The sequence below is a fragment of the Panthera uncia genome, unplaced genomic scaffold (genome assembly GCF_023721935.1).
Source record: "Panthera uncia isolate 11264 unplaced genomic scaffold, Puncia_PCG_1.0 HiC_scaffold_1293, whole genome shotgun sequence".
Lineage (NCBI taxonomy): Eukaryota > Metazoa > Chordata > Mammalia > Carnivora > Felidae > Panthera > Panthera uncia.
The window spans coordinates 16847-33349 of record NW_026057913.1 but is presented as its reverse complement, the minus strand read 5'-3'; the positions used below and the strand labels follow the sequence as shown (position 1 = coordinate 33349).

General features: G+C 42.5%; 1 protein-coding gene across 1 annotated transcript in view; it reads right to left on the bottom strand.

Moving 5' to 3' along the window:
• The window catches only part of LOC125916888 (dehydrodolichyl diphosphate synthase complex subunit NUS1), a 31531-nt gene extending 24336 nt beyond the window's left edge, over nucleotides 1-7195 (bottom strand). Inside the window, exon 1 of the mRNA XM_049623145.1 lies at nucleotides 6747-7195. Within this exon, the coding sequence (XP_049479102.1) occupies nucleotides 6747-7161 (415 nt within the window). The 5' untranslated portion in view covers nucleotides 7162-7195. The remainder of the gene's footprint in view (nucleotides 1-6746) is intronic.
• Between the last annotated feature and the right edge of the window lie 9308 nt (nucleotides 7196-16503).

The window sequence follows — 16503 nt, the reverse complement described above, 5'->3', positions numbered from 1 at the left end:
AAGTATTTATAAGGCTACAGGAAGGGAAGACAGAAAAGTGAGATAAACACTAAAACAATCTCTCCTAGTTACAAAGCATCTCATCAGCTATGGAATTAATGTAATACTTCTTTAAAAATAAATGCCTGTCCTTCAAAATGGCCTACCTTTTTTCCTTTTAAACTAGACACTTAAGTAAGTTACCTAGTGGCTACCTTCATTTAATTTCTCTAACAATCCATTTACAACACTATCAGAGGCAATCTTCAGTGAAGAAAATATAATACTTATGGAGCAATTATTTAAAATTAAGAAAAAAAAAAACTACCATTAAAATTTTATATGACTCAAGCAGTCCTAAAAAAAATAAATCTTATACACCATTAAACAGTTTTATTTCAAGAGAGAGCCCCAGGATTAGGAATCAGCGTGTTGTAGCAGGGAAGGTATGTGTGTGATGGTGGCACAGCATAATGGAACGAGTGTTGTGTTTCAAGTCCCAGCTCTTCAGCAGGATAGATGTGTAAAATTAACAAGCCATGTGGCCTCTCTCAGCCCCTGGGTACCCATTTTAAAAATGAGAGTATCTTCACAGACTCTGCTCACCTGACAAAGAAACAGTTCAGTACAGAGCAGGAATACCATGATATTACATTTAGTTGATTAAAAAAGCGTCCTATGGGGCGCCTGGGTGGCTCAGTCGGTTGGGCGTCTGACTTTGGCTCAGGTCATGATCTCGCGGTTTGTGGGTTCAAGCCCCGCGTTGGGCTCTGTGCTGACAGCTCGGAGACTGGAGCCTGCTTCAGATTCTATTTCCCTCTCTTTCTGCCCCTCCCCTATTTGTGCTCTGTCTCTTTCTCTCTCTCTCAAAAAAATGAAAAAATTTTTTAAAAATTAAAAAAAAATAATAAAAAAAGTGTCCTATCAGTCACAGGATGAACGTTTATATTAGTGGTAGGAAGAAAATTCTATTTGCCTTCATATTATGTTACAAATCATTTCTATCACCTGTAGATAAGAACCACTTTACCGAGGCTTTCAGATGACCTAACATAATTAGGAACAGTACTAAAAGTGACTATTGTAGTCCCATTCTCTTAGGAGTGTAAGTCAGTATAGCAAAATGGTTAAGTATAAAAGCTTTGGAATAAGATTTAGTTCAAATTCTAGACCTGTTCCTTACCAGATAAAGGTTCTTAGCTTTCTCAGTCTCAGTTTCTTAATTTGTAAAACTGCTAAGGGTTTAACGGACTTCTTTGCACAGAAAGAATTCAACAAAGACTAATTATTCCCATTAAGTAAAGGTTTATTTTCATAAATAGATCCAGTACTATGGTTAACCAGAAGGGTACTCAAGAGAAGGTCATTTCAAAAGTTGCCAAAAGCAGAATAAAGCTTTTCAAAGTCAGCAAAACTGGGGATGGAATAATAAGTCAAGAGGTTACCTAGGAAGTAATAGAACGGACGTTACAAGAATTGATGATAGCCTTTTGACAGGTAGCTAACTCTCTGGCACAAAATGAAGAAGACGTTCCAGGATGCTAGGATATATGTGAAATTATGTACAAGATGTGAACTACACAAAGGTGAAGATTAGGAACAGATGTTGCCTTCCATGAGTTTCCACATGAGGGAAGACAAGTAGCCTAGTTTGTACTGCTCGTTGTGTCAACATGTAATCACAGTACAACTGGATTTTCAACCCTCCTTCCAACTCTGTATTTCAACATAAGGAGAAGAAGTAGTATTTAGTAAGACCATGCTTCCCAACAGCATCTCCGTCAGTGTGCCAAATATGTAACTAGGGGAAACTATGTTCGTTTCCTTCCATTATTCTAAGGTTCCTGGGTACTTGTGCTCAGAAACAAATTACACGGAGAACACCAAGCTACCTACACGCTGTAGGAGAAGCAAAGATGAGAAGGATGGACAGTATCTGGGGAGCTTAAATCTAGTAAGAAAATTGAGGCACATATACATGATTACTATTTTAGAAAATCCAAATACCTTTCAAGATGCAAAGTTCTGAGGAGATTCAAGAAAAGAGCAAGATTAGGAATGGAACAGTCAAGAGAGACTACATAAGAGGTGACAGGATAGACTTACAAGGATCAATGACAGCCTTCTGACAGGGAGACAGCCATTTGTCAGGAAAAGGAGAAGAGCCATTCCGGGAAGGGGAACATCAAGTAACCTAAATGTGGATGAGGCAAAAGGTATATAAAATGTGAGAAGTAGGTTAGGGAAGCCGTGAGTACACTGGACAGACATTTTTAATGCCAGTGTGAGAAATCTGTACCCAAAACTAATTTCAGAAGACACCTAGTACACTAATGTGTACTACACATTAGTAGTTGTTAATACAACTACGGAAGTAACACTAGAAAGAGCATCATGAAAGATTTCTGTTTGCTTGTTGCTGGATCCTCACACGGAAGGCAATGCCTTATCCTAGATCACTCCAATTTATAACGAGCAATACTAAAATCCTACCCAGATTTCCTCATTCATGACAAGGAACATGAAGAATGAATACTTTGAGGCAAGGCAAGCAGCAGAGTATCCCTCAATTTGTGTTAGGGTCAAACTTCAAGGCACAAAGGCAGTATATAGGCAGTTGGGTAAAAAGAGATGCTCAGGTCCCACTCCCCTAATTCAGTCTGATCAATAATTGTGTTGAATCTGTAGTTTTTACAAGTATTCCCAGAAACTCCTTCTCACATGGTCCACAGGCCACATTTTGAAAAATACTGCCCTACAGCAAGGTCCCCAACATGGCACCAATATAACTGGGCTGAAGAACAGGCTTCATCATTGAAGATGAATAATACACACCCAGATAATGTGGAGCCCAGCATACTTCAAGTGAGATTCCAGGCCAGCACAACACCCCTAAGGTGGTAATACCAAAAGTCCCTGAACTCCAGGTTTTGTGCCATCCCAATTATGGTCATTTCTTCAATTATAATCATGGAGACAAATTGGGCGAACCTCTTTACTAGAATTCTGGGCTTAAGAAATCCTGAGAAAACAACTCCAATTTCTAATATGTGAAAGAATTACTGGCAGAAATTATTACAATCAAGAAATATGGCAGGTAAATGAAAATAAAAAGTTCAGTTTGCTGGCAATCAAACCAAAGTAAATATCAAGGGGTTTTTTAAGTCCAAGAATAAAATATAATCTAGATTCAATTATAATTAATTAGAATGAATACTTACGTAAACTCCAATTCTTAAGTGACAGGGTACAGGACAGGGAAAGATGTAAGGAGGTACAGTAGCTCGTCTCCGAGATCCCTGCCATCAATCCCCCTGCCTGACCCCCATCCTTCCCACACTTGTCTCCCTTGCACCTTTCTGGATAAGCTATTTTCTCAATGAGAGGTAAAGTCTATTTCACCATTTTCTTGATTTGGGCCAGACCTGTGATGTCTCAAACCAAGAGAGTACAGCAAAAGTAACACTGCATGGTTTCCTAAGCTAAGTCAAAGAAACCGTGTAAGCTTTGGCCTTTGGCTAGGTCTTTGAGAACTTTTTCTGGGAGAAGCCAACTCTATCATCTGACTACCCTGAGGCCACTGTTAATGAGGAAGCCTAAGCACGTCAGGTAGAAAGACTGTGTGAAGACAGATGACCAACCTGCCCTCATCGATTCCAGCCATTACGAACCAGGTATCAGACTCATGACAAGAAATTTTTATGTCCTGGCCACTATCTGACCACAACCTTATGAGTGACCAACCCCCAAAAAGAAATGACCAACTGAACTGAGTCAACATATAAGCTGTTGTTTTAAAACACTATGCCCCGGGGTAAATAACTGGAACAGTCACGGAAACCTTCACCCTACCTCATTTCTCAAGTTTTCTTTATAAGAACTTGCTTATATTTACGGCTCCCCACAGTCCTCAGCACCGTTGTTAAGGCTTGTCTGGTAGGAATGCCACCAAAAGGGAATTCCCTAGTCACATACAGAGCAGGGAGGGAGAGAGAACACTGCTGTTCGTGCTAATCCAAATTCTACCTACTTTGGCAAAGCCTAGCTCAAGTGTCACCTCCTTCCTTATCAGGGGCATATGGGGGTGACCCTGCTTTGCAGGGATTTTTCTTTCCTTAAATAAAGTCTCTGCCACTCACTTAGCATTTATATATTAGCTTGTATTAATTTTTAGTAGACATCCTTGAGATACTTTAACTTTCTTAAGAAACACAAGTTCTTGTATCCCTTTGTATCTCAGTGCTTCACACCATAAGGTACTCAATAGATGTGGCATTTGTGAATATGTCAATGGGACTTTTTTTAACTTATAAAGAGATGGGTTTAAATAAAAGTTTGTTTGGGAAAACTAAATAAAGCGTAAGCAGCTATACCTCCCCTGAAAAGGACAACTTTTCTCACATATCCACAGGTCGTTTCCTCACCTCTTTCAGGTCAATACTCAAAAGTCAACGAGGCTTTCCTTGCCCACCCTACTTAACGCTGCACCCCACCATTGCCTTTCAACATTCCCATTCCCTGTTTCATTTTTCCTCATTTCACTTATGATCTAATTTACCACTCTTTTACTCTTATATAATATTTGTCAGGCTTCCACTAAAGCGTAAGTTCCATGAGCATAGGGATTTTTGTCTGTTTTGTGCACTGGTGTACCCCATGCCCAAACGAATACCTGATAGTTAATAGACAGCCAACTGTCACTGTTGAATGAATGAATGAACATCAAGAATGGGTACGTCAAAAGTCTCTTGTTTCAGGGGCGCCTGGGTGGCTCAGTTGGTTGAGCGTCCGACTTCAGCTCAGGTCATGATCTCATGGTCCGTGAGTTCAAGCCCTGCATCGGGCTCTGTGCTGACAGCTCAGAGCCTGGAGCCTGCTTCAGATTCTGTGTCTCCCTCTCTCTCTGACCCTCCCCCGTTCATGCTCTGTCTCTCTCTGTCTCAAAAATAAATAAAACATTAAAAAAAAATTAAAAAAAAAAGTCTCTTGTTTCAAACAATGAAATTATCCCCTTAAAAATAATTAAAACTGCTTTTACAGTTGGGCACAAAGTGCCCTATGTCAATTCCCTGGAAATGACCTTAAAACTCCTTCAGGTTTTCAGTCAATATCTGGTTAGCTTGACTTCTCCCTGTTCATCAACAATCACTTTTCTTTTAGCAAATATGGCACAAGATATTTCTGAACCATATCAGCAATTCAAGAACAGGAATTATCAGAAGAAGAAAGTGTTGCAATATTACAATCTGTAGGCACAGTCACCAAGTTAAACTATGTAGCTATATACATCTGCATTTCCTACTAGAACGTAAAGGTACTTGCTTTAAAAGAATCACCTGTATATAAGGGATTCACTTATAAGTTAATTCATCCTATTGTTTAATGGCTTTAACTGATTTCCATTTCTGCTTCACTTGTTTCTTTCCCCACACAGTGTTTCTGTTGCATTGGTTTAAGCAAAGACTGGGTTGCTTCCTAACAGTCCTGTATTTCTATTGGTCTGCTCAGTTCTTTGGCAAGTTCCATAAAATGTCAGCCCCTATTAAACTTTACCCTACAGGTTATATCATCAGTTGATAATGACAGACTACTGAGTCACTATATTCCTTGCTGACTGCACGGAAGGTGACAGGTCAGTCAAAGATTACTCTAATACCCTGCAAGAGTTCCTGTCTGACCTTGACGTACCCTTTCGGACAAAACCCTGCACTTACACCTGCCTATGTGACAAAGATTTAAAGGAAAAAAAAAAAATCAAACCGTAGCCTCTGTGGAGCATACCAGTAATTTACGTTACTGAACAGAGAAGAAAACGTTAGTTTTCTTTCCTTCATACCCATACACCTAAATCATTGTTATCGTCACATCTTTATATCTAAGGAAAGGAAATGACACTACTTTCAGGATCTGACTGAAATCCAAACCTGCCATTTAGAGCCTTCCTCAACCTGACCTCCTAGTCATCATTTCAGTCCAAAGGAAAGCCCATTTCCTCTTCATGAACTTCTCAAATTCCTCCAATTCAGAATTTCTCTCCCCCATTCTCATCGTGGTTACTTACTCCCAACACTTCTTGCTATTCACCAACAAGTTACTTATGTATCTACTCCCCTAAACCTGAGAATCCATGGAGTTAAAAGTAAGATTACAAGGAATGTGTTTATTAGCACAGTGCTTAAGGTTTGTAGCCACCCAATAAATGGTGAATTCTCGTACTTAAAAAATTCCCCATGGTTAAATGCATTCCCTCAATCGAACCTTAAAAAACGGCAATTACTATATCAAGTACTGTGTTAGCCACTAAGGATCAAGGATTGCACACTATCCCAGACCTCTGAAGACACACGTGACTATTTTCATTTTGCCTATCCAGACTCTCACATACTTTTTGTAAGCCCAGTTCAAACGCTACCTGCCCCCAACCACTCAGCTTATGCGCCTTCACAGACTAGCAATGATTTAAGAGCAGTGCCTTGAATCTCTCTGAAGAAACAGTGTAGGAAAAAACACAAACAACAAAAAAGGTTGGGGCGGAGGGCAAATACGTGGAGAAGCTCAGATGTTGGTGTTTGTGTTCAATAAAGCTTATCTCCCTTCCTCGAAAGCGCTAGCACCGTAATTTGCCCTGAAGGGCCGTGGGATGGGGCAACTGGAAGAGCAGGGAGCGCTGCGGTGCGCGGCGCGCCGCGGATACACCTGCCGGATGTGCGGTCCCCCCCCGCCCCGGTCGGAGACGCCCGGGTCCCCCTACCCGCGCCGGACCTCACCTTGGTGGTCGTAGACGCTAATGTAGGAGATGCCCACAGCCATACACCACACCACGAGGCTCGCGATGTCCGTGAAGCTGGGCTCCTGCTCCTCTTCGGTGACCACCAAGCCCATGTGCACTGGCAGCTTCTCCAGGGAACGGCCGTCCGCGCGCCAGCGCAGCCGGGGGTGGGCGGCGGCCGGGCCCGGCCTCCCTCGCGGATGCCGGTGGTGACGGCGGTTCCTGCCGACAGCCGGGGGCTTGCGGAGCGTGAAGCCGAGCGGCGCTAGGACCGCGGCAGAGGCGGCGCGGCAGCAGCGCCGCCAGATCCAGTTCCAGGTGCCGAACCGAACGCGGAGCCAGGAGGTGAGCGTGCGGTGCAGGCAGAGCAGAGCGTGCAGCACCCGCCACACCAACTCGTACAGCCCCGTCATACTCCCGTGGCGTCCAGGCGCCCTCTCCTCCCGCCCTCCCACACCCGTGGTGCGACGGCTTCTTATCCAGCCCTGCGGCCGGCGCGGGCCATCACTCCACGTTCCCCCGCCCCCCACGCCTGAACCCCTTTCCACTGCCAACACCTCACCTCGCCCCCGCCGCCATCTTCCTCCTGCCTCGGCAGCCCCGCCCCCACTAGTACATGGACAGTTCTGATTGGTCGATGCGGAACTCTGACGCGACTTCTGAGTCCGAGGATGTGGCCTAACCAGACGCCGCGAAGGAGAGCGAGCTCCTGGGAACTAAGCGGGTTGGGGACCGAGGGCGCCCCCTAGTCGTGTGGAGAACGAGGAACAGACGCCGCCAACCCTTGCCCGCAGGACTCGACAGAAAGGCACTTGTCTTCAAGGTTGGAATGGGCCACCTCAGGCACTCCGCGTCCCTCGAGGCCTTGGGCGTCTTCTACTGCCTGTCTCCTCGCACGGCCCCGCCAGAAACGGTTTCTAAGGGATAAAAGTGGCCCAACTGGATTACATTACATTGCAAACTCCAGAAAGAACCTAGGAACAGAAGGTAGCCTTCAGCAAGTGCTGATGTTGGGGGTCAACGAGGGTCCTGGAAAGGAGGGGTACGGAAGACAGAAGCGTGCGCCTTACGGAGGTCCTGCTCCTGTTCTTTAGTCAAACCTTGTACCTGAGGCTAATTCTTCCCAAAATGTGAATGAGGATCTTTAGGAGTGCTCTTGAAACATAGTTCTGCCCATGTCCTCCCCCTCTAAGTGGAATCTTTACTGGCTGTCCATTGCTTAATACAGAAAAGGGGGTTCCACGGCCTGGCAATCCAGTCAGTTTATTGTTTTGTTCGTTCAGCACGCGATCGCCGACTACCAGCATGAGCGACCTGAGTAACCACCTCTCTCTGGTGGAAATTGCCCATGCAGTGACATCATCCCCTTCACACAGGCTCCTGTTCCAGCCCATCTGGACCACAAAGTATTCCTCCAGGCCAATTCCGTACCTGCAGGAGTTCTGTACCTTTTCTGCCCCCTTTGCTCTCTTGCCTTCTCCTTAATCCCTGTTTCCCAAGTAGGTGTTGCCCGAGCCCCAACCCATTTCCCGAGCATCATCGTACAGGCCACGTCCTCAGTGAAAATTCTCTTGATCTCCTAGCCTGAAGTCATTTCTTCCTTGTAAATCTCACCACTGTTTGCAAATTTCATGGCTCTACTTATTACACTTTCCATTTTCATATTCAGTTTACCCTTGAGGAATATAGTGGGTTAGGCTGCCAAAACTCCCCTCCCCTCAATCAAAAATCCTCATATAACTTTTGACTCCCCCAAAACCTATTAACAGCATACTGTTGACCAGAAGCCCTACCAGTAGTACAAACACTGGATTAACACATATTTTGTATGTTATATGTATCATATCCCTTATTCTCATAATAAAGTAAGCTAGAGAAAAAGAAAATGTTATTAAGAAAATCATAAAGAAGAGAAAATACATTTATCAAAAAAATGTATCAAAAAAAAATCCAGTAGGAGTGAACCTGCACAGCTAAACCTGGGTTGTTCAATGTGAATATATATATAAATATATATAAAAATATAGATAGATATTTATATATATAATATTGCATGTTGCATATAGCATGTATAAAATAATTGCATTTTTGTAATGCCTACCTAGTCTTTGTTCTCTCAAGCCCTTTTTCCCACGGGAAACATCTGTTAACTTCTTGGCCACATACCTTAGTGTTTCAGTCATTGTCACTTTTTGGACTAGTCTCATTGTCCAAGACTCACTTCATTTTATTTATTTATTTTTAAGAGATGTTTGAGAGTTTTAATGTTCATTTATTTTGGAGAGAGAGAGAGAGAGACAGAATCCAAAGCAGGCTCCAGGCTCTGAGCTGTCAGTACAGAGCCCGACACGGGGCTCAAACTCACAAGCCGTGAGATCATGACCTGAGATGAAGTGGGACACAACCGACTGAACCATCCAGGCTCCCATCACTTCACTTTATTTTGAAACTGGAGGGGCACCTGGGTGGCTCAGTCGGTTAAGCGTCCGACTTCGGCTCAGGTCATGATCTCATGATTCGTGAATTCGAACCTGTTCATGGGTTCAAGCCCCATATCGGACTCTGTGCTGACGGCTCAGAGCCTGTAGCCAGCTTCAGATTCTATGTCTTCCTCTCTCTCTGCCCCTCCCCTGCTCATGCTCTGTCTCTCTCTCTCTCTGTCTCTCAAAAATAAACGTTAAAAAAAGAAACTGGAATCTCATGTCCATGTCAAAGTTTTTCTCCCTTTGGCAGTTCAGCCAGGGGAAGTAAGGGCTAAGCACCAGGCACGCCCTTCACTCCCTTCTACATCTCTCCGGTCCCTCTGTCTGGTGATGGACAAAGAGGAGGGAGAGAGGAAAGGTGGTGACCAGGAAAGCCTGCAGTCTTCTTCCTCACTAGCCATTGCCATTTATGTGACTACGGGATGCTCTGCTAAGGAAGCTCTTCAGGCACCAGCATCCTTCTGAAATTTGGCTGTGTATTCCAAGGGACAGCCCCCTACACACACACACACACACACACACACACACACACACACACACGGCTACATTTCTCTGTTCTACTCACCTCTATGCCCCAATGTTTGCCACTTCTGGCAAGACTAGAGGCATCAGTCTCATCTCTCCATGGTCAGCTCTCAGGTCTGCAGGCACATGCAGGCTGCAACTTTTGTACTTCCTTGAATTGCAAACTTAAGCAAAGGGGTTCTAGCTCCATTTCTGTCTGACAGTATCCCACCACCACCACCCCCAACATGCAGACCCTGCCTCCTGTCCTCAATTGTTTGTTTTTTTCCTCCAAGAGTAACCGTAGGTAGGGTAACAGGTCTCTTGACTTCAAAATGTTCAGCCTCCTGAAAGGAGATAGGCAGGGGCTCCCCCCTTTTCTTCTTTGCCATCTTTCAGTAGGCTGAGAATGGAAGTGTCAAATTCCAGCTACTTCTCTGCCCTTAGAAGGAGCTGGATTTGGGGGCACCAGGGTGGCTCGGTTGGTTGAGCGTCCGACTCTTGGTTTCGGCTCAGGTCGTGATCTCATTTTTGTGAGTGCGAGCTCTGCGTCTGGCTCTGCACTGCGGTGCAGCATCTGCTTGGAAGTCTCTCTCTCCCTCTTTCTCTGCCCCTCCCCTGCACGCACTGTCTCAGTCTCTCTTAAAATAAATAAGCTGAAAAAAATTAAAAATAAAAAAGTAGGAGGTTTGATTTGATGCCTGTTGTTTTCTGCCACAATTCTGGAACAATAGGAAAACATATTATCTTATTATGTATATCCATTCAATCCAAAGCTTAAGGACTTGTCTCTTTTCTAAAGAATTTCTGGGGCACCTGGGTGGCTCAGTCGGTTGGGTGTCTGACTTCAGCTCAGGTCACGATCTTGCAGTCCGTGAGTTCGAGCCCTGTGTCGGGCTCTGGGCTGATGGCTCAGAGCCTGGAGCCTGCTTCGATTCTGTGTCTCCCTCTCTCTCTGCCCCTCCCCCATTCATGCTCTGTCTCTCTCTGTCCCAAAGATAAATAAACGTTAAAAAAAAAATTAAAAAAAAAAAGAATTTCTAATTTTGTCACTTGCAAAAAAAAAGAAAAAAAGCAATGAATGTGGCACTTTTAGGAATGTTAGGTGTTCATATAAATAAAGTGTAATATAAATTTTGAACTTCTTAAGCATAATTCCCACCACCCAAGTTCTACCAGGGACAGATAAATGCAGAAAGAATTCTACAGCCTCAGAAATATGGTAAGTCTCAAACATTATGGGGACAAGCATGCTGTGATTCCAAGTGTATGACATTTTGATATGTCACCTCGACATCCTCGTTATATCTCAGTCAGGTTCTGATGCTTGCTCTCTCTCTTCAAACTGTTTTTTGGGTTTTTGTTTTTGTTTTTGTTTGCCATTTAGAATGCCTTGTAATTTTTATTTGGTGATTGGACATGATGTACTGGGTGGAAGGAACAGTCCTTTAGTAATGTGGTGTCAAGGTGCAGAGGGTGGGAAGCGTTCTGCAATCCTATGATCAGATCTCAGTCTTTTAGTGAGCCTTGTGCCTCTGGTCTGTGAACTCGCAAGTATTTTTCAGTTCCCTAATCCACCCCCCGTCTTATGTGGGCCAGGATGACTAGACAGGGCTGGCGTTGGGTATTTCCCTTCCCCCTAGATTGGATAAAACCCCAATAATTTAGACTGTGGTAAAATAGTTTCTCTTGAGAGTACCCCTGTTAAGAAGAACAGAATGCTCTGGCATTTTTCAAAATGGCTCTTTTTCTCCTCCTGCTGTCAGAAGCATGAGGAGATTTTTTTCCCCCTAATATTCACTGGAGAACCTGGTTGAGTTCCTGAAGGTGAAGCTTACCTAAGTGTGGGGGACCTCCTGTGTCTGCCAGCCCCTCCAGAGCTTTTAATTCTCAGACTTGTCCACTCTGAGCCTCTAGCAATTATCCATCACAGGTCAGATTTTTCTGCCATAGCACAGGTTCCTGCAGAGGCCTCTGCTCAGGGCTTTCTGCTCCTGTGATTCTCTGCATTCACCTGGCTCTCTAATTGGGATCTCGCTTTCTCTTCTGGATCAAAAAAGAGTTGTTGATTTTCAGTTCATTCAGCTTTTTTATTTGTGGTTGCAACAGATTGACAACTTCCAAGCTCCTTACATGGTGAATCATAAACTATAAGTCAACTATGAGTTTTTAAAAAGTTATTAGAACACGGCCACATTCATTTGTGCATGAATTGTACAAATATGTACTCTTAGGTCATTTACCTTAAAAGTTGACCAACCTGGAGTGCCTGGGTGGCTCGGTGGGTTCAGCATCTGACTTTGGCTCAGGTCATGATCTTGCGGTTCATGGTTCAAGCCCCACATTGGGCTCTGTGCTGATAGCTCAGAGCCTGGAGCTTGCTTCACGTTATGTGTCTCCTTCTCTATCTGCCCCTCCCCTGCTTGATCTCTCACTCTCTCTTGAAAATAAATACATATTAAAAAATAAAATGGGCACAGTGAACAGATCACCAACAGAAGAGGAAATGCAAAGGCTAACAAACATATAAAAATATGCTCAACCTCACAAGTAGTCAGTAAAGTGAAAATCAAAACAATGAGGTACTGTTTTTTCATTCATCAGTTGGGCAAAAAGTAAAGACTGAGGGTAAATGATGATGACCAGGCAGAAACAGGTATCTAAAAACATTGCTGATGAGTTGATACATTTGGAGGAGGTAATATTTGTAAAATGATCTGATATTATCGATTATAATTAAAAATACACATAACCTTTAACACAGGAATCCCATTTTGAAATTCCATCACATTTCCAAGGGAAGAATTATCATGGATTACTTTTCATGTAATACATGGACCTTTATTGTCTGTCAGACAGTTTTATTTTCAGTGGCATTTGTGATTCTTTTTTTTTAAATTTTTTTAAATGTTTGTTTATTTTTGAGAGAGAGAGAGACAGAGCACGAGTGGGAGAGGGACAGAGAGAGAGGGAGACACAGAATCCAAAGCAGGCTCCAGGCTCTGAGCTGTCAGCACAGAGCCTGATGCGGGGCTTGAACCCACAAGCCGTGAGGTCATGACCTAAGCTGAAGTCAGACACTTAACCGACTGAGCCACCCAGGCGCCCTGGCATTTGTGATTCTTTTAAAAAAAGTGGTTGATAAGTTAATCCTAAAGCAGAAATGAGTACTAGAAGTCTGAATAACAATGATCCAACACTGGGTGGGGCAGCCTGTGGGGAGTTTGTGTTGTGGGGAGAGAGCAGGTGGGAAGGAATGATGATACACTAGGTATTTTATGAAACCAAGATAGACTGGGATGCAAATACTTGAGAGGCAATGGTCAGTGACAGTTTTAGAAGTTGAATAATGGCTATTAAATAAAATCCTCTGTATTGGGTTCCTAAAAACAGTGTTTTGTGACAGCCTATAGAGAATATTGGAACAGTATTCTACCTTAGAGGAAAAACATAAAGAAATCCATCATTGGAGCTCTTCCCTGTCAAAAACAGATACCATCTGGAATAAAGGTAATCCTTGAGCTCAGAGACGATGCTAGTAATGTTACAAAATCAAACTGTTAAGATAATCCATTATTATTACTGGAATGATACCAGGAAGTTCCACGAAGTTCATTCTTACAAAATTGCGCTTTGGGAGCACTTTTACACATTCCCTGAGGTTTCAGACTAATAAGCTGGCAAGAATCCAAGTTTTAACATTCACTACACAATTATATGATGGAGAAACATTGAGTTTTTGGTTGATTTGTAAAGATAGTAGTTTTTCATTTGTGTGCATATTTGTTTAAGCAAATTCAGCTAAGAGCAAAATGTCTAATTAACTAAATGATGGGTGATATAACTGAACCGTGACCTCTGGCAAAGTAGAGCTTTAAAAACATACTGATTATTCTGTTTCTCAGGGCTGGTGAAATCTGTATAACCTGTATTTAAAAGGAATGAAAAAATTAAAAGGGATGAAAGCATTAAATGTCAACCGACCCTCTTCCAACCTTCCCCACCCCCACCCCCGCATGGTTGTTTTACCAGAATTTTTGGCTACAGCCTCAATATCAGAGCATTATTTGATAAGGGGACATAGTGAACAACTATTAAAAAAAAGAACTTCTTTAGAGAAAGGAGAGTTTTCTGAGCATTGGCCTTAGAGACATCTTTGTCATCTAAAACCAGAACATCCATGAACCATGAAGTAAGGGAAGAGATTCAGAGGTGCAACAAAGCAGAAAATTTGAAACTTGTGAGCCCCTTTGCAAAGGCATTAACAGAAAGCCTACACATCACAAGAAGGCAAGTCCAAAGTTCTTGCTATTGCACATATTGTGTAACAGAAAGTTATAAAGTCTGTGAGGAAAAACTCTTCAAAGTTGGTAAATTCTGAGTATTTCTAAGTAGACACTAAGTATGCTCCTGAATGAGAATATCAGCTCTGATAAAAGTAGTACATTTGCATGTGACCATGTGCATGTTCTAGAAAGGAGCTTCAGTGCCTTCTTTTCAGATCATTCATTTCAGCTATTTATTCATTTCCGTTTTTCTCACTCCCTTTTCCAAGGGTGAGTAGAAGACTAGTCTTTCATCAAAGACCAATCAAGCCCTTGCAGGGGGCAATTTAAAGGCTTCAACCAGGATTTGTATTACCAAGAGAACAGTCACAGTAGGAGAGTATTGACCAGGCAGTGGCTCGGTTCTGACTCTTGGAAGGTCTAAGCAGGCATGATTTGAAAAGGGAGAAGGAAAGCAGTGAGAGAAGAAAAATGCCTTCAGTATGGACACATGCTATCCACTGCATAACGGGGGGGGGGGGGGGGGGGGGGCGAGGCATTTGCATATGCTACTGTGTGATTGGCCTCTGAGGTATAGAACAATGTCTCCATTTGGAGAGACAAGAGGATTTGCAAATTATGGGGGCAATTAAGGAAATGTTTTTCTTCCATATAGGTTTAATTCAAAAGAACGCTAGGAGGTATACTACAATCCCCATTTTACAGATGAGGAGACAGTGGCACTAAAAGGTAAAAGGAAAAACTAGTCTCTGGACATTAATCTCCCCTTTTCCTTATCTACCACAAAGTAATCCCTTTTTTCAGATATTAAATGTACCCTTGTGCCCAGGATGACTGCCCCTTCTCCAAATCCAAAACACTCAACCTACACCTGTCTTCCAGGATCATGAAGCATTATCTCACAATCTATATTTCACTCTTCTTTCTAAGTTTCACCTGCCTTATATCTCAACCTTGCCCGCTAGCTGTCTTCTCAGATTAGCAACTAAATATCTGATTTTTAAAAATCTCTACATAAGTATAAATGTGCGATAATTGGGCCTTAAAATTTCCTGATCCTTTTCTACTTTGTTCTCCCCACTCTTTCCTTTTTCTTATTTCTTTTTCTTTTTTCTGTAAAGATATCAATAAACTTAATCAAGAACCCCAAACTGAGATAGATAGTATAGGTAAATAGGTAAGTAGATCAGTATATATATATACTGATCTATCTATCTATCTATCTATCTATATATATATACTGTTATGGACTAAATTGTGTCCCCCAAGATCCTTATGTTAAGCCCTAACCCCCAATATGATTGGATTTGGAGATAGGACTTTTAGGGAGATAATTAACATTAAATGAGGTCTTAAGGGTGGGGCCCTAATCCAATAGGACCAGTATCCTTACAAGAAGAAGAGACAGGAAAGATCTTTTTCCATGTGTGTGCACACAGCAAGAAGACAGTGGTCTACAACGTAGGAAGAGAGGCCTCACTAGAAATCAACCCTGATGACATCTTAATCTTGGGCTTTCTAAACCTCCAGAATTGTGAGAAAATGAATTTCTGTTGTTTAAGCCACCTAGCCATAGTATTTTGTTATGGCCACCAGAGCAAATAAATACACATACTTTATGGAACATTTTACTATTCTGGACATTGTGAGTAAAGTGTGTCCTAAGTGAATCTTACAGCAAATTCTGTAGTAGGAGTATTGAATGGAAGTAAAAAAACAAAACAAAACAAAACAAACAAAAACAAAAAACCCAGGTGCAATCAAGTTCCAGTTCTCCCACTTTCTTTTTTCTAAGTTTATTTATTTATTTTGATGGAGAGAGTGGGGGAGGGGCAGAGAGAGAGGGAGAGAGAGAGAATCCCAAGAAGGCTCCTCTCTGTCAGTTCAGAGCCCAATGCCGGGCTCAATCCCAAGAACCATGAGATGATGACCTGAGCCGAAATCTCAGAAGCTTAACTGACTGAGCCACCCAGGCACACCCCTAGTTCTGCCAGTTTCTATGTTCGTGAACCTGACAGTGACTTCACCCCTATGAGACTGGCTCTCACATCTGTAAAAGGCTAAGATTCTTTCTCAAGGCCCTCATAGCTTGGAAATTCTGATTATTAATACCCAGGCAATGGTAGTGGTTATATATTATTACATATCACAAATCACTGGTTTTTCTTAGAATTATAGGTCAGACACATCACAAGAGTTGAAACCCACACCATAACAAGGAAAATCACGTAAGAGTTCCTTTATTTCTGTACTTCTGTGCTTTATGTTGTTGGGAAACCTGTCACTATGCCAAGGAGTTCTAGAAGCCACAATAAAAATAGGGCTCTTTTCCAAGGAATGTCAATTTCATAAAGATTTTGGGAGAAGAAAATGTGGACATAAAGCAAGTAATACAAATTCTGCACAAAATTTTAAAACATGACACTTTGGTGAAAGTTCAAGCTTCTGGTGGGCATATTACTCATCCACTCAATCTCTACTA